Below are 18,419 nucleotides of genomic sequence, written 5' to 3' on the forward strand. Positions count from 1 at the left end.
AGTGTCATATCATTATTATGGTTTAGGTTGATTGATAATTTGAACTTTGTATATATATAGTAAGATTGAAAATTAGTGCTTGGTGGCGCTCTAATTTACTAAGGAAATGTGGCCGAAGACTGTCCCTTTTAGTTGATAGAAAATTTGAACTTTCTATATAACAAGATTTTTATAGACAATAATCTTGTTTAATGTTAAGATTTTCTCAAAGTTAACAAATAATATCTGGTTGGTTCCCAACTTTTTCATTGTAACAGAAAGGTTGACGTTTAGTTGATAAAATAAGTGGAAAAATCACATAATAGATACTTAATATAGATCGTCTTGTACCCTCTTTGACACATGTAGAACTTGTCATTGGAAGTAATGGATATTGGATAGTTTTGTTTCAACGATGGTGCTTTTCATTAATGGTACGGCGACAGGTTTTTAAATACATTCTGCGCTTGGAAATTATGATTAGATATAGCTTCAGAAACTAAGTTGTGGAGTTTTAGACAATTTGTGTTAAACTTGAATTATCCTTCTGTAATTAATTCAAATCCAACCAGGAGAAGTTGGTTAAGTGCTGTGTTTTTTTAAGCAGGTAAAAATGAGAGCTAAATATGTGTGTTGATATTTAGAGTTGATGCGCACATAATCTAAATTAGAAAGAAGACCTGCATAAATAATGCATGCTTATATGATATTGATATATCTGAACTCATGTTAGGTATGACAGGACAAAGTCTTATTTTGCTTGTGGTATGATATAACATTTGCTTTGGAATGTCAAGATAATCCCAAGAAAGATTGTTGCCCTCAAATTTTACCATAATATCCTTCAATCTCATCTGGAGTGGTGGCATTACATTCCTGCTAGTAATTTTAGAACTCTGGTTAACTTAGATTTCTGCTGCATTTAGACAAGACAGATTCTCGGTCCCAAATTAAGAGATGGGTTAAGGACATAACATGTTCCAGCTATTATCATAAAATAATTTGTAGGTGATGTTAAACAATTTGAGTAGATCAAGATTGTTTGGCGGAAAGAATCTAACCTTTTTGCATGATATAACCAGGCAGCATTTACTGTACTGATTCATGGATCATTTAGCTGGAGCCTGGAGGATTAATCATTGCTAGTTATCTGTGAGCACAGGTTTAGTCATCATCTCTTAACAAGGCTTACGTTTATGGTGTTATTGTTCGGTGGAAAATTTTTTAGGAGTATTTTGAAATTTAAATGTTAAATTGCTGTCATTGTTGAGAATCAGAGGAATGGAGGCTAGAAATACTATTAATTGGTTGAGGAGCAAAGGCAAAAATTTGCTTTTTAGTTCTTGACTTTGTTTAGGTGTATAACAAGCACTAAAAATAATTTATGTCTGTCCAGGCAACTGGCAAAGTTAATATATATATTGAAAAAAGGTGGAAACAATGTATGAAATAGATCCATTTTTTTTAGTGAGAAAGGAAATACTTGTTGTGAATACTTTTTTCAAGGTCTCAACCCATGTTGCTTCTCCATTATCCAAGGTTACCTGTTCTTTTTTTGCAAGCATTTATTTGTTAAATTTTTGAAGTACTTTTTGGCACTTTTTAGAAAACCATGTTGATTTTTTTGGGACGCCTTCATTGATTCTTTTCTTTTCATCTATCTTTCAATTATTTCATCTACATGCATTGTGACAACATTATTGAAAAAAAATGAATCATTTATTTAATTAATCTTCTAATGTCGTCCATATTTTACTCATCAAGCCTTTGGGTTTTAAGGTTTTAATTGATTTCATTTAAAATTGTTTCGACTTGGTTTCCTTAGTGTGTTGCTTTGCATCAAGATGTGAGATGTGAACAAGTTTTCACTTTCAGATTTTTAGGTAATGTTTTTGGAAAGTCTTCTTGAAATATGGAAACAAAGTGTTAATTTAACATGTTAATTAGAAAAGGATTTATGTTTGCATGTGCAATAGTTTTTTGCTTGTGTATACCTCCATTTTTTTACTTTGCTAATAATTTTATGGGGGTTTTTGGATTCTGATAGGTTGGTTGAATGTGCAGAATTGAAGAGAGCTATAGAAATTGTGTATTCTGCAACTTTGCCAAAAGCTTCTAAACCATTCATTTATGTGTCTATTAACTTATCACCTGAAGATGTAGATATACATATACATCCAGCAAAGGGAGAGGTATCCTTGGTAACTCTTATGAAATAAATCAGCAAACTAACTTTATTCAAATGGTCCATCTTTCTTTTTGGTTTTGCTAAACATGCTTTTGAGTTCAAGATAGGTTTGCATTTACCCATATTAGTGGCTCTACACATCACTTCTTCAATTGCATGTCTAAATCTACCATCCAGATGGTAAATAGCTTAATTTTACCTATTTGTATGAATGATCAGGTAAGCCTTTTGAATCAGGATGGTATTGCTGACAGGAGCCAGAACACAATAGAGTCCAAGTTGATGAGTGCTAACACTACAAGGACATTTCTATCTCAGATATGTTAATAGGTTTTGATTTATAAGTATTTAGCTGCCACTCTGTGTAATTTGCCCATTAAATTATATAATTTATTTTGTTAAATTTATTTAGGGTAATGTAGCATCATGTTGTTATAATTTATTTTGTTAAATTCATTTAGGGTAATGTAGCATCATGTTGTTTGTGTATTTGTGCGTCTGTGGTGGCTCTGTGTAAGGAGCTCCACTATATTAGAGAACTTACAATGATATGGGATAGGATAAGACAAATAATATTTCAGTTTTCTTTTGCAAGAAAAGTTCACGAGAAAAAAAAGATCATTAACAAGTTCACTTTTTAGGGTCTTATTCTTCAGTTCATATTCTATTAGAATTTACTAGTTGCTTAGTTTATTTAATATAGTGGATTTACGATTTTACTAAAAATGATTTAGACTTGCAAACACTTGTCAATGTATGTCCCGATTATGCTCTCTATGAATAGAACCTTGACAGATCAAAACTGTCTCCATTAGCCTGCAAATATGTTTGACTCTAATGTCTACACCAGTAGGATGAATGTATTACATTATCATATGAAGCCTTCAATGGCTTTTGCCAAAAAAAATCCAGAAGCATGTGCGTACTTTTAACCTTTCAGTTTTGGGATATTGTAAAAAACTGTACATGTAACAGCCTAGCTGATCACACTTTCTGCATTGTTTCTGCAGGAGATAGACATCTACTTTATGAATGTACTGAATGTGAGCTAATCCTGCTTAGCTTTCTTCATATGCTTCTCCTGCAGATCAATGATTAGATGTCAGTTGACATGTAGCCCAGGTAAGGCATGCATGACAGGGATAACTAAAACTAACTTATTGAATAAAGTATAAGTACCTAAACACTGTCGTTGTGCTATCATTGATAAACAACATATTCATTGTGATTGAAGGGCTTCTTGATGGGGTCGTCGCTGGTGGAGGGGGGGGTGACCGGTCCTGGTGGTGGTGGGGTGACCGGTCCCTGGTGGTGGGGGGGTGACCAGTGCTGGTGGCGGTTTGTGCCTTCGGAATAGAGTTTCAGCACATCTGGTGGCCAATGCTGTCACAAAAGCCATGACAGCAGCTTCACCAATCCTGGGACACAGACAATCATGTGCCCTGCGGTACATGACGTTTACAAATATGGTTTTGTGCCCAAAAAGAGTGTCAACTGGTGCCTGTGGTGCAGCTTTTAGTTGACGCCAGCGCCGCAAGTGAAATTTCGTAAATATAGCTGCAGCCACGGAAGCTGCTGACGTGACAGTGGATTTCACTGCAGCAAAGATTATCTTGTACCACGGTGCACCTGCCTGCGCCATGTGTTCTGTTTGAACAAACACAAAGAAATAGATAAGAGCATGGAGCGGCTAAACTATCACATTTGAACATCTGTGCTGTGTGTTTCAGCCAAAGATTGGTTGTGGTTAAGAAATATTGTCACCAACTCTCAAAGTTCCCTGCCAGGATCCTTGTGGGCAGAGGGCTGTAAGCTTGTATAGAATATTACTTATTCTGTGTTTCAGCCAAGAGCATCAGTAATATAGACAAAGGATTGGTGCTCCTGAACATTCAAATGTTCAGGCTCATGTTTGTGTAGTAGTGTTACAGGTGGTTTTCAGATTTGTCTAGTTTTTCTGTTTCTACTAATGCAGCTACTTTTGTCTGTTGAACAGCTTTCATTAGTTTTGGTACAGGATTTGGCTGGTTGTATGTCTTTTTGTTTTTTATGCAGTTATATTTTTTTCTTTTGAATATTTTTAGTAGTGTAGCAGAATTTCTGATATTAGATTTATTTGATATATGTAATTTAACTCCAATAGCATACCCTAGAAATATGCATTTCATTGCCCTTGCCTCAAGTTTACCATCATTCACATGAGCATAAGCAGGACAACCAAATATACGCAAATCAGAATAATCAGAGGGTTTACCGGACCATACCTCTTGAGGAGTCTTCAAATCAATTGCAGTTGATGGGGATCTATTCACCAGATAATAAGCAGTGTTAACTGCTTCGGCCCAAAATTGCTTAGAGAGAGGCCAGCACTTAATCGCATGCATCGAGCACGCTGTAATAGTGTTTGGTTCATGCGTTCTGCAACTCCATCTTGCTGTGGTGTATATCGTATAGTGTGGTGCCTCACTATACCTTCTTTCTTGCAAAATTCATCAAATGGTTTATTACAAAATTCTAAACCATTATCTGTTCTGAGTGTCTTGACTTGTTTGTCTGTCCGTTTTTCAGCCATAGTCTTCCACTCCTTAAACCTCCCAAACACCTCATCCTTTGATCTCAGAAAATATACCCAGACATTTCTGGAATAATCATCAATAATAGTAACGAAGTACCAGCATTTGCCATAAGACTCAACTGGAGAGGGACCCCACAAATCTGAATGAATATAATCAAGAATACCAGTTGAAGTGTGCTTTCCAGAACTGAATTTCACCCTGCGTTGCTTTCCCATAACACAAGTCTCACAAAATTTCAGTTTACCAGTTTCTGCACCACCCAACAATCCTTGTTTGCTTAGCACTGCAAGCCCTCTCTCACTCATGTGACCCAGTCTGTAATGCCATAATTCTGTTCTATCATCATGCTGCTCTGAGGAATGAGATACAACCACTGTTCTCATCACTGAACTGCCCATCAGTAAGTAAATACCATGCTGCAATCTACCTTTCATGACTACCAGAGCACCTTTAAAAACTCTTAATTGCTCACCATCACCAGAGAAACTGTACCCCTGTTTTGCTAGAGTACCAATAGCAATCAAGTTCTTGCGTAGACCAGGAACATACCATGCATCAAATGTTCTGACTATTCCATCATACATCTTAATCTGTACAGAACCACTGCCTTCAACACTAAGTTCCTCATCATCACCCAAATGCACACTGTCTTTCCAATCCTTGAAAGAAGTGAATAATTCCTTTGAGAATGTCATATGATAAGATGCACCAGTGTCCAAGACCCAAGTATTTGCAGAACCTGAAATACTGACAGTCAAAACATCACTTCCCACACCTTCATCAAAACTATCCACTGCTACATCATCATTATCTTGCATCACTGTAATTCCTTTCTGCACTATAGATGCACTAGCATTACCACTTGATTCTTTATTCTCATATCCTTTCTTCCTTTGTGGGCAATCCTTCCTAAAGTGACCTTTTTCTTTACAGAAAAAACAACGTAATCCTCAAGGTATCGATTTGGAACGTGATTTTCCCCTGTTCCTAATCCCGTTCCTTGATCCTGCCTCTGCTAACAATCAAACCTGCTTCTGCACCATCTTCTTTGGAACCAGAAACCTTCCGCTTCAATTCCTTAGATTGCATAGCATCCTTCACATCGCTAACAGAAATAATGTCTCTACCATATAGCATAGTATCAACAAAATTCTCATATGAATTTGGCAAGGAACATAAGAGGATGATAGCTTGATCCTCATCATCAATTTTAACACCAACACTTTGTAGATCTGGAATAATCTGGTTAAAATTGTCAAGATAATCTTTCACCTGCATATTCTCTGTCATCCGAAAGGTATACAAACGCTACTTTTGATATAACCGGTTGGTTAGGGGTTTCTTCTGAAACTTGCTTTCCAGCTTCTTACATAATCCTGCCGCAGTCGTTTCATCAATGACCTCTCACAAGACTTCATCAGTTAGACTCAAAAAAATAGCGCTATGAGCCTTTGCCAAAATCTCTGCCTTCTCGTCCACCTTCATCTCCGCTGGTAATTTTCCTTCTCCTTCCAATGCTGTCGCACATCCCTGCTGAACCAGAATCACCTTCATCTTGATCTTCCACAGAGTGAATCATTCGATCCATTGAACTTCTCAATTTCGAATTTATGAGAGGCCATCCTTTCTGCGAACCCAGAAACCCTAAATTCGAAGTTGAATTCAAGGGATCTTGCTCTGATGCCACTTGTTATGCCAAACACAGCAATAATATGAAGAAAAAACAAAAGAAAATAGTAGCACACAAAGATTTACGTGGTTCGGTCTATATGACCTACGTCCACGGGCAGGGAGATAGAGATTTCTTATTCTTCTCTTTCAAGGAAAAAACTCATATATATGATACAGATAAAACCCTATATATATCCAAATTAAAATAAAATAATATAACCCACAATGGATAAGTCTGTTGGGCAGGCCCAAGCCAAAAGCCCACCACAGATTTTCATTGAAATCTCTAATTTAGGGTTAACTCTCTAAATTAGGGTTGAGTCATAATTTGGATAGGGTTACAATCACAATCAATTTCAGATTCAAGGTATCTCAACAACTTACATACTTGGCAGTATTTGAGAAAGCATTAAGATCAAATTCAACAGGCAGACAGCGAGGAGAAGAGTTGACGAAGCAACATTCTTATGTGAATTATGAACTACATTGCCTGTAGGGTCAATCACCTGATAAAATTAAACCAGACGTTATTGTATGACAATATTATGAAAAATTCAAATCACTACAGTTAGTAGAGAAGTGAGCCAATCAGAGACAAGTTCATCATCAAAACATAAAAAAACACAGCAAGGAAAACATTAAAAAGAACTTGAGAAAAAACACTCTTCCCTATCTACCTGCAACTTGAGCCCCTAAACTGATCTAAAGGTTAACAGAAAGCAAAGAAGCAGAAAATGAATTGCAAATTGGATAAAAGCCTTCTCCATCTGTCCAAAACAATACATCTTGTGGCTTCAAGACCTTGAAGAAAATCCTTGTTAACCACCCCCCTATGGGTCCATAGGTACTATGTATATCTTACTGAGTTACACGACTTTTGATAATTTTTCTCCGGATCATAAGGCATACGTACCCCCTTGATGGCTCCATAGGTACTACGTATACCTTACTGAGTTACATGACTTTTGATAATTTTTCTTTGGGTCATAAGACATACCTACTTGGCAGTAATAAGCTAGAAGATAGAGCCTAAGAGGTACGCAAAGGCTATAAAGAGATCCGAATGGCAAGACACGAGGACCCAGGAAATAATGGTTCTTGAGGCAAATCAAACATGGACTTTGTAGCCTTTACCCCTTGGGAATAAAACACATTGATTGCAAATAGGTTAGACGATCAAGTACAAGTCGAACTGCACTATTGAAAGATATAAAGAACATTTGGTGGCCAAGCGCTTTACACAGATCGAGGGCCTAAATTTTCATGAGACACTCACACCAGTTGCAAATTTCGTGTTCATGCGCGTGTTCCTATTAGTTGCAATAACGCGAGGATGGGAATTGCATTAAATGGATGTCAACAATGCCTTCTTGCATAGAGACTTTATTGAAGGAGGTTTACATGAGACTACCGCCTGGATTTCAGACGGGTCATGAGTGCAAAGTGTGCCAGTTATACAAATCACTCTAGCGTTTCCTCCATGCTTCTTGCAATTGATTCATAAAATTGAGTGATACACTTCAAAGATATGGATTTGTCCAATCTCGTGCCGATTAGTCATTATTCATCTTTCGTAAGGGGGGGAGGATGTATTTTTGGGCATGTTAGTTTACATTGATGATATTATCTTGATGAGAAATGATCCAGATGCTTGTTTAGTTTTCAAATCCTATTTACCTAAGTGTTTCAATATAAAAGATCTCGGGGTATTGTAATACTTCTTGGGGATTTAGGTACCTTACTCACCAAAGGGCTTGTTTTTGTGCTAACGCAAGTACGCTTTAGATATTTGTCTGAAAGGGGGTTTCTTAGGAGCAAGCCGACAGAGATCCCTACAAAGCAGGGCCACCATTTGGGGCTGGCTGAGGGGAACCTTGTTAAGGATGGTGTAATTGATCGGCGACTTGTTGGCGGACTTATCTATCGGACCATCATGTGGCCAAAGATGTCATATACCATGCACATATTATCCCAATTTTCATAGGCACCAATTTGGAGGCAGCTATGTGAGGTGTTCTCTATATCAAGGGCTTATGGGTCAAGTGATTCTTCTTCGAGTAGATTGCTACTTGCTATTATATTGCATGCTTTTTGTGACTTGGATTAGGTGAGTTATCCTATCACACATCATTCCTTGACTGGCTATTTAGTCATACTTGGTTCATTGTTGGTCTCTTGGAAAATGAAGAAATAAAGCACCATTTCAAGATGATCGGCAAAGGCATAATACAAGGCCATAGCAGCTACTACAAATGAGATGATTGGTTGAAGTCTCTTTTAGCATCTTTGGGTTGGCACTTGCCTCTGATAGTCAATCGGTGATACATATAACAGCGAATCCTGTGTTTCATAATCAACGCACCAAGCATATCGAGATCAATTATTATTTCGTTCAATAGCAAGATAAAGCTAGCACGATTGCTACAAGCCATTTATGGTCAAAGTCTCATCCTGTAGACATTTTCACAAATGCCCTTGGAAGCTCACAGTTTCAATTTTCACTTGGCAAGTTGGGCATTTATGACGTGTATGCTCTAACTTGAGAAGGAGTATTGGAAATTGTATATTTAATAGCTATATGTTTGAATATTAGCTGTATGATTGATAACTATATAACTATTATAGGGTAGGTGGCATTTTGGGAGACAGAGATTTAGGAGGACATATGGTTGTATTTATAAATACTCTCTCTTGTAAACATTGCATCATATTAAAATCAAGAAATTTTTTTTTTTTTTCCAATATGTTCTCCATATCGTCAATAGTAGCCGATGCCTCAGACACTCAAACAGCTTAGGCACTTCTACACACATCATATGCCAACAAGAGTCATAGTGCTCATCATGACTCTCCAATTAATGCGGAACTTGATGCTATTTGTCATGCTTTATCCATCTGCAGAGAGAGAAGCTGGAATCCAAATCGAATTTTCACTGATTGCCCGGGTGCTGCGAAGTTGGCTGGGATGATTAACAAGCTGCGAAACATCCTCCATGATTTCCAAAATGTTTGCATATCAACCATTCCTAGAGATGAAAACCTACTTGCTGATGAGTTGGCTGCTTTTGGGAGAATCAATCCACATTTATCACTCTTCTTCAGAGGCATGGATCGCCCAAATTGGCTGGAAGAAATGTGCACTTGTCTCAATCTTAGTTTTTGAATCCTGATTTATTTCTCTTTTTCTTTTTTTTTTCTCTAGCTTTCAGCTCTTATGTTCCCAGTCATACCCGTACCTACAACCTACAACATCAACTGAACTGAGTTAACAAAAAAGAGAAGACTATCCCAGAATATCTACACTAAATCAAGACAATTTCAAATAAAAAGAGTTGGCTATCACTGAATCACCCATGGTCACATAAGAACTCACTATCAAGGTTCTTAGTGGCTCCTTGTCCAGAGAACCTCCCGGACTGGACGAGGGGTGGCGGTCAACCATCAACTCTCGATATGCATATTGATCAAATTGATCTCCGCATCCTTCCATCCAGTTCGCAATTGTGGCATCCCAATAGCATATGAAGAGCTCTTTCGAAAAACTCCTTGACCACGAAATTTTCCTTCAGCACCCCCGATCATTGATGTCATTGCCAATCAAGTCTATCATCCGAGTGTCAGTCAAGACAAGCCTAGTTGGTTGGATGTTGCATCCGTCACAGTAACAGAGATGGGTGTGACACTGGATTAGTCTATAATAGGTGAATTGGTAATTTTCTAGAGCTACCAATGTGCTTCAGTTTATTAAATTCTAACTATTCTGGTTCATCACCTTGGGCACAACAGCATAAAAAATGACAAGGAAGGTGAGATCATAAGTGAATTCAAAGGAACGCAACACGCGCGCTCATATATATACATATATATGTTAGTAGTGACAAAAGAATTATAAATTTCACTTTGTATGCCAATGACAATATTTCTAACATAATTCTTGAAAATTAGCTCCGCAGAAAAAAAAGATATATATATATATATATATATAACAAGGTTAATATGTTTTTGATTAAAAAAAAATTCAAGAAGGATAATATTAAAGAAACGAGTAAATTAAGTCAATTCAGAAAGCCAAAAATGTACAAAATTTGTTTTCCAACTTCTTTTTTTCCCAGGATTAATTAAGAACCAATTAATTTGAAGAACACTCATCCACCAAATCAAATTTGCATCGGTCATGGTATTGGTAAAACACGAGAGATGGAAACAAAGGCTTGAAATGGTATTCCTTGTTACAAAAAAAAAAATTGATCTTTGAGTTATAAACAGTGAAAAAACAACTCTTTGATACATATACCATAGTATCAGATAACAACGAATTCACTTGCAATAGATTAAAAGAAACACAGAACAAAAAGAACAAGAAAAAGAAATATCCAAATCTGATGAATAATTTAGGCAGGTCGATTTCATCAATCTGGAATCGGGATAAAGCCCAAAGATTAGCACAATTAACAAGAATTCAAATATTCTTAATCTTATTTTCAGAAAAAGAGATCAATCATTCATTCATTCATTGAAACCCTATCGCTTTCACAATAATCACCTGCATTTCCGGTCCATCAATACCGAATTCCATCAATCCAAAAAGCAACAAAAATAAATAAATAAATAAATAAAAAATTCATCATCAATACCAGAAAACCCTAAATCTAAACCTAAACCTATGATCAATACATCGGAATAAAGAAACCTGCAAGAAAGGCAACAAAAACGGCACATCCGATTCGAGAACCAGATCCTCTGGATTCCTGATAACCCTACGAGGGCCTAATCCGAAACCTAATCCCAAAATCCCATTGCCAACGCCAAAAAGGGGAAATATATATGATTGAGCTTGAGCTAACATCTGAATTGAGAAAATGTAGAGATGTTCTTGAATTAGGGTTATGGATCGAAGGAGAAGAACCGCCGAGGAGAAGAGAAGCGAGAGCGTGGCGGCGATGGAGACCAGAATGATTTCACCCGGCGAACGCCAGAGAAAGAGAGCAGCGAACTCTTTAACGGAATTTGGGTGTTTTTTTTGTAAATCTGACTTATTTTGGATTAAATAGAAAATATAAATATTTTTAAGGGTCTTTATCATAAAAATAAAAATAACCGTAAAACCATTGCTTGAGACACATATTTTCTTTTCTTTTTTCTTTTTTTTTATAGAAATAAAATATATTATGGGAATTATATATATAGCATAAATTGACATTGGTTATCATACCTAATCATTAAATCGCTCTAAAATAATTTTTTACTTTTTAAATATTTTGAATTTTTATTTTACTTTTACCTATCTTCGTTAAATATATCTAAACATGATAATCATATAAACAAGTATAGTTTTAAAATAAATTTATTATTATTATTAATGTGATGATAATGATGTTGTAAAAGCTAAATTAGAACCTATTTTGTAAGTAAAACATCAGACTACCATCTTTAACGCTACAAACTCTTAAAATCATAGTTTTGATCCAATCTTGGATTAATTAATACAAATAAAATACCACTTGTTTTTCTTTATTGTTTTTTCATGAATAATATTTGATTTAATTAAAAAAATATTTGTGAAAGAAATTATTCGTACTCCAATTTATTCATTGGAAGATATTTGGTTGGCGAGGTTTGAATAACTTTGAGAAAAACTTTATCCCAAAGTTATTCTACCACCAAACATTCCATGTGTACAGAGATTAGTATATAACTTTCTAATACTGAACTTTGATTGGTCTCTAGGTCTATTTATCCAATGGAAATAGATACACAAAAATGATACCACATCCAAAAAGAAATTGTAAAACTAAAACTATATCCAACAAAGGACGGTACCTGATACTCAAGAATTAGTTACAACATAAACAAAACTATCAAATCGAGTTAACAATCAACGGGAAAGATATACGAAAACTTGTCGATTTACAACATTAACCACTGCACATACATTGTTGATGAGTACAACTAAGAGTATCATCTGTCTTTGTTCACTAGCTCCATGGAAATAACACCTCATGCTGAATTCTCTGCTTTCATCTACAAGTGAAACAAAGAGAATTCAATGGTCAAACAAGAAAAAGCAAAGGCACTAACTAAGCGTCAATGAAGATGTCACACAGATCTAAGAGAATATAACGATGAAAAAGTACGTAGGCAGGAGATATGATTCACTAGCGTGTCATGCAATAGCCCTTCTTAAGGGCCAAAGGGTGAGAAAAAGTCCTTCACATTTCTAATGATAGCTACACAAATGTTACACTAATCGGAAAAAGAAGGATTCCTATTCCTTGTGAGAATGCTGACTCTTGGAAGTGGAGCTCTGTGCATGCATGATCTCCCTCTATATAAACACACACTAATCAAAGGTTCCTTTTAAGATAAATCCAAGTGTTTTCAGTAATTATGTGGAGGAACTTGATGGATAGAGACCCTTTGGTTGTTGGTGGGGTGATCGGTGATGTTTTGGATCCATTCATCAAGTCGGCTTCCTTGAGGGTGATTTATAATAACAAGGAGCTCACTAATGGGTCCGAGCTCCGCCCATCTGCTATAGTTAATGAGCCAAGGGTGGAGATAGGGGGCTATGACATGAGGAAGCTTTATACTCTTGTAAGTAGTAGTAGTAGTAGTCGGTGCATGGTTTTGTGTTTCATTCATGATGTGGGATTACTAAACATATGTGATGTGAATCTTTTGTGCAAGGTTATGATAGATCCCGATGCACCGAGTCCTAGCAATCCAACACACAGAGAGTATCTGCATTGGTGAGCTCTTATACATTCTGTATTCTAAATTTTTTGTTAGCAGGTTGTTCATGATTGCTGAATGCATATTATGAGGTTACCGTATCGAAAAAATAGTAGAACAGAAAAACTGACCTTTGTAAGGCATGTGACTCATACATTCCATGCACTTCCTCATATATTTGGTGTAGTCTCTGGATCAATTCAGTCAATCAGCTAAAACCTGCAGACAAAGTGTACAACTTGAATGAGGTGACCTTATAAATATTCTTGCGATGCTTGTGTATTTTGACTCTTTCCCATTATACAGTCAAAATAAAAGGAACAAATTCAGAAAAATAATGCAAGGTTAAAAGAATTAAGTAAAGTAGATTCCTTAAGGCCTCATCAAAAGTAACATGAGCCTCCACTTTCAATATGATTAGAAAAAGTGTCACGTGAAGAGAATTTAGGACAACTAAAGCATTTCATCCTTATGACAAAATGTTTGGACTTTTTTTTCTTGAGGCATTCATTTGATTCATGTATGAAAACAAAGTGATAACCTGTGCGATGACCTTCCAGGTTGGTGACAGATATACCAGAATCAACAAATGCGAGGTTTGGTAAGTGACAGAAGCGACAGAAATATATATATATATACACACACTCACCTTTCTGATTCACTGATAAATCTCAAGAGTTTCGCTTTGCCTTCTAATTTCCAGGAAATGAAATAGTCAGCTACGAGAACCCGCGGCCAACAGCAGGGATTCATCGCATTGTGTTTGTGCTCTTCCGACAAGATGTTCGGCAAACAATTTATGCGCCTGGATGGCGACAGAACTTCAACACAAGAGACTTTGCAGCACTTTACAACCTCGGGCCACCTGTTGCCGCAATGTTCTTCAACTGCCAGAGGGAGAACGGTTGTGGCGGTAGAAGGTAAAACAGGTTCACAAAGCTCATCTACTCGTCCTCCCTGGCAATATGACATAATCTCTAATAAAGAATATAGCTCCATGTGCAAAGGTTTGGCATTAAAACTAAACAAAGGGATCATTGCATATATCCTTGTAACAGCCTAAAGTGAAACTATACCATCATAAAGTTTCTGATTTCAAACATGCCCCCAAAAAATTAAGATCATCACGTATTTACCCCTCTGGTAGTTAACCATGGGTTATTACTCTAAATCATTAAATACCATGGAAAAGGGAAACATATATCCTACATATTTATATTAAAAATATACTAAACGTTTAAAGTTATACATAAAAAAGAGTATAAAAGGCACTCCACCTACGTTCCATTCATTATTAAATGATAAAAGATGATTGATTGAACTCAGGGTATTCGTGCAAATCAAGGCTTCCACAGGGGTATATATGTAAAAGAGCCCTTAAAAAAAGTCACTTAGCTTTGGCTAAAACCTACCTAGAGAGAAGAGAATCGTTTAGAGTCTTAGACACCGATGCTCCTCTCCAATGAAATTATGAAACCTTATATAACCAAGAACTTTTCCATTACACCAATCACAATATACGTGAGGCTAAACTTTGAAATGAAAGCACCATCCACTCATGCAAGGCATAAGATGAGTTGGCAAAGAGGTTCTCTTCTATCTATTCGTGGTGTTTACATAGAATTAACTATGTTTTTCTTTGTGAAAGGTATCAAGCTCTAAGTGGATGGGCTTGATGAGCAACCAAGAGTTTCCACAACAATATCAACAATCAAGAATCTACTAAGTCTACAGCACATGGTTCTGATGCATGTTATGCTTGTCCATCTAAGATATCTTTCTCTCCATTCCTAAAAGTTGGCTAGATTCCTCCACCTGTGCCTATACAGCCATACCTTTTCTGATATGCCAAAAATAATTAAAGGCATATTAAGCAATATAATATTTTGACAAGTCATGGGTCTATGTCTACACGAACAAAAAATAATTTTGAGAAGTTATAAACTCATCTGAATAGATTAGGCATAACAATTACCTGTTCAGATCTAACATCCAATCAAGAAAAGACAAATAATCAAATCCAAAATTGATGTTTTGAAAGGAAAGCAGGCACAAACAAACATGTCAAGGAATATGTACCCCTTTAGAAGTTCATCGATGAAAACAATCCTCATGAAAAGTAGCAGAATCTACACATGCAAGGAGATAAAAGAATATGCAACAAAATAGATAAATAAAGCAACACAGATACTCACTGCTACATTCGACAAGCATTATATGTAGCTGCATCCTGGGGCTACCTGCACATTTTTTTTTAACAGAGAACAATCATTTGAGCATACTTTTTCAGGCATCAAATTTAACAAAACTTTCTAAGAAATACTGATAGTTTACCTGATGCACACGTGGAGATGATCAGAAGTTCGCCGTAAGATACATATAACACCAGGTTCTTAATCAGTCAAATGAGTAGTGCTTACCTGTCAACCATCAATTTGCGACAATTTTGGGGCAGCAATCAGATTAGCCATGAACAATTAGTTGAATGATATACTCGACATAAAGGACTCACTACAAGAAAAATACAGTTAAGAAGCAGCATTTTCTGTTTCTAAAAAACTTACTTCACAGTTCACAATAATGGTCCGTTTCAAAATTTCAAAACGATTTGCAACATGAATTAAATCCGTTTCTAAATGGATTTAATTCTTAGAAACAGATTTAATTCCATTTCAAATCTATTTCTAAATTCTAAAAAGAATTTTAATCCGTTTTTATATTCCAAAGCGGATTAAAAACTGATTTTGAATTTAAAAACTAATTTTAAAATTTGTTTTAAATTCTAAAACATATTTAAATCCATTTTAAAATTTAATTTAAACATCTGATGCCTATCTTGTTCTTTTACAATCAAGAGCTATGATGTGATTTTATCATGAATCAAATTCCATAACACTTCAAAAACAAAAAAGGGTTTATGTAACGTTAACAACAAAAAAGAATAAATTACAATGAGAATAAGGCTCTAACTCCAAGAATCTTTAGTTAATTTACACCTACAAATTAACTGCTAAGAATTCTGCTTCCAATCCACGAGACATACAATATAAAAAATCCATCACCTAAAGACAAAAAAACATCATAATTAATTACAATATAAAAAATTTAAGTTCATATTAGATGATTAATAAGTATTACTTGCTTCAGTAGGTTCTTTAAGAGAATAATTGCATCCTTTGGAAATTTAAAGACAAGAGAATGCTGAAACCTCCTATCATGCAAAATCTTTAGCACAAAAACATGTTAGATAGATATAATGATTTAGATTTTTTAATCATCTGATGTGAGGCTATACTCTGAATACGTATTCATCAGTAAGATCATCTCCAATGAAAAATGGTAAGGCATGATCACAATATTCATAGTATAGTTCAACTAATCTTACAAAGCTCTAAACTTGAAAGGAAGTATATTGGAAACAAAGATAAAAATCAAGCAAAATTATGAGAGTGGTTAAATGAAAAATGCACCTTATCATCGGCTTAAGATTGCCGTTGGGAAGTAGCTTGCAACATCTCTAACTGCATCTCTAATCTATTAACCAATTTCAACAACAATTGCCGTTGGGAAGTAGCTTGCAACATCTCTAACTGCATCTCTAATCTATTAACCAATTTCAACAACAATGCACAACATCATTAACAAAAAAAAGTGAAAATATAGAGGAAAAAAAATCAGAAATTGAGAACATGAAAGGGAAAGAAGGAAAGGGGCCGAGGAGACGATGGGGCTGCAGTGACGGCTGAGAGAAAGAAGGGAAGTTATGGGGATTTGGGGAAGTAGGAGAGATGGAGAAAGAGGGGGTTCGCTTGGATTTAGAGAGGTGGAGGGAGAGAGGGGAGCAGTAGGAGAAGAGCGAAGACGCCATTGAAGAAGAGAGACAGAGAGATGGGTTACCGTTGAGATTAGGGCAAGGCTCCAAATTCCAAAGGAACCCCTTGAGGACTAGGGCAAACATATTATATATTTTATATATCTAACTAATTACATACTCCCTCCAATTTTTTTTTTTATTATTATTCATATTTTGGAGCTCTTCTCAGTTATTTTTTACTTGCCACATTAAAATTTTTATGCAGTATTAAATAATTTTTTTAAAAAATTTTACTTTTTAATTTAATATACTTGTACAATTTTCAATAAACTACAATCAATAAAACATTAAATCATATATTACACTAATGGAGTTTTAAATAGGGATAGTTTTGAAAAGTAATAGAAATTTTTGTAAAATATAGGTAACCAATTAACTTCAACAAATTTTTTTTAATCGGTGTGAATTGAATATATGTGAAAAATAAATTAAAAAATAGAGGAAATTGAAGGAGAAAAAAGAGGGAGTCCCGACCATTCCGGTGAGGAATGGAATAATGACAAAAAAAAACTCCATTTCCAAGAAACTTTTCTTTTTTAACAACCACAATGAGTATTGTCATTCCGGTGGATACAACCAAGAATTGAACATCCGTCACCCAACCGCCACTACGGCCATTTAAATTCGAGACTTGAACTTTTTCCACCAATTTTCCACCAACGCAATGTTGCTAGATCAAAGGTTTGTTGGTCATAAATCTTTTTTATATCTAAATCATCCATTAATGTTAAAATTACTTACAAGTACAATATTTTCCTTTTATGTTTTTTTCTAATATATCTTTTTCTTGGTTTTTTACTAATGAGTTTGCTAATAAGTGTGAGTTCTTGCCTCTCCATCATGGGAAGTTTGCGCTAGGTGTAGTAAGCCCGACCTTATGAAACTCATCAAACATGTGAACTTGCGCAAACTCAGTGAGAATGTTAGCCGGGAGTGACGTTAAGCTCGCCATTGATAAAATAAGCTCACCAGTACAAAGAGAGAAAGTCATTAGAGAGTCGATAAAATTATAATTTTAGATTTCCACAATTCAATTAAAATGTCATGGATTAAAAGGAAAAGTTAATCAGACGGGGATTTTACGGTATTAAGAGAGTCATAATTTTTTTTTTTTCTAACTTGATTGGCTTTTATTTTCTCGTTCTTTTCTTGGTGTTAGTTCCTCCGGTGTGGTTTGTGGGTTTTGAGGAACACTTAAGCACTCATAGATCTCACACACAAACCATCAAAGAAAGATCACACAAACAAAACAAGAAGGAGACACACAACGTTGGTAACCCGGGTTCAAGCGTCCCACTCGCTACGTCCGGGGGCCAAGCCCGGGAGATAAACAATCCACTAAAAGAGGTAAAAAAATAGATGAGTACAAACACTTGTCACTCACACTCTCAACAATAAA

General features: G+C 35.7%; 2 protein-coding genes and 1 long non-coding RNA gene across 16 annotated transcripts in view; 2 read left to right on the top strand and 1 right to left on the bottom strand.

The window, feature by feature from the left end:
- The window catches only part of LOC120262017 (DNA mismatch repair protein MLH1-like), a 33,888-nt gene extending 30,434 nt beyond the window's left edge, over positions 1-3,454 (top strand). For 2 of the 10 annotated variants that reach the window (XR_005536690.1, XR_005536687.1), the window contains exons 2-3: positions 2,387-3,289; positions 3,402-3,454. Coding sequence is in view for 2 of the 10 variants with exons in the window: in XM_039270051.1 (XP_039125985.1) it covers positions 2,027-2,180; positions 2,387-2,485; positions 3,178-3,219 (295 nt within the window). In the remaining 8 variants the exon portion in view is untranslated. Of the gene's footprint in view, positions 1-1,061; positions 1,142-2,026; positions 2,181-2,386; positions 3,290-3,401 lie in introns of all 10 variants that reach the window. The other 8 variants (XR_005536689.1, XR_005536684.1, XR_005536685.1 and 5 more) reach the window with 8 other exon arrangements.
- Positions 3,455-12,216: 8,762 nt separating this feature from the next.
- Positions 12,217-17,101, bottom strand: LOC120261050. Of its 4 annotated transcripts, none has more exons than XR_005536544.1 (7): positions 17,044-17,101; positions 16,617-16,680; positions 15,481-15,566; positions 15,342-15,386; positions 13,796-14,103; positions 13,278-13,365; positions 12,217-12,435 (listed from the first exon to the last, which is right to left on the bottom strand). It is a non-coding gene; the product is annotated as an uncharacterized LOC120261050 (long non-coding RNA). The 4 variants fall into 4 exon arrangements; XR_005536542.1 differs by having other exon boundaries at positions 16,617-16,749; positions 17,044-17,084; XR_005536543.1 differs by lacking the exon at positions 17,044-17,101 and adding an exon at positions 16,147-16,208 and having other exon boundaries at positions 16,617-17,032.
- On the top strand, positions 12,492-14,097 carry LOC120261049 (protein FLOWERING LOCUS T-like). Of its 2 annotated transcripts, XM_039268719.1 has the most exons (4): positions 12,492-13,008; positions 13,102-13,163; positions 13,707-13,747; positions 13,850-14,097. In XM_039268719.1, the coding sequence occupies exons 1-4, from the start codon at positions 12,802-12,804 to the stop codon at positions 14,068-14,070; spliced, it is 531 nt and encodes a 176-aa protein (XP_039124653.1). In that variant the 5' UTR covers positions 12,492-12,801; the 3' UTR covers positions 14,071-14,097. The 2 variants fall into 2 exon arrangements, with proteins under 2 accessions (XP_039124653.1, XP_039124652.1); XM_039268718.1 differs by having other exon boundaries at positions 12,492-13,163.
- Positions 17,102-18,419: the final 1,318 nt, after the last annotated feature.

The sequence above is a fragment of the Dioscorea cayenensis genome, chromosome 5, assembly GCF_009730915.1.
Source record: "Dioscorea cayenensis subsp. rotundata cultivar TDr96_F1 chromosome 5, TDr96_F1_v2_PseudoChromosome.rev07_lg8_w22 25.fasta, whole genome shotgun sequence".
Classification (NCBI taxonomy): Eukaryota; Viridiplantae; Streptophyta; class Magnoliopsida; order Dioscoreales; family Dioscoreaceae; genus Dioscorea; species Dioscorea cayenensis.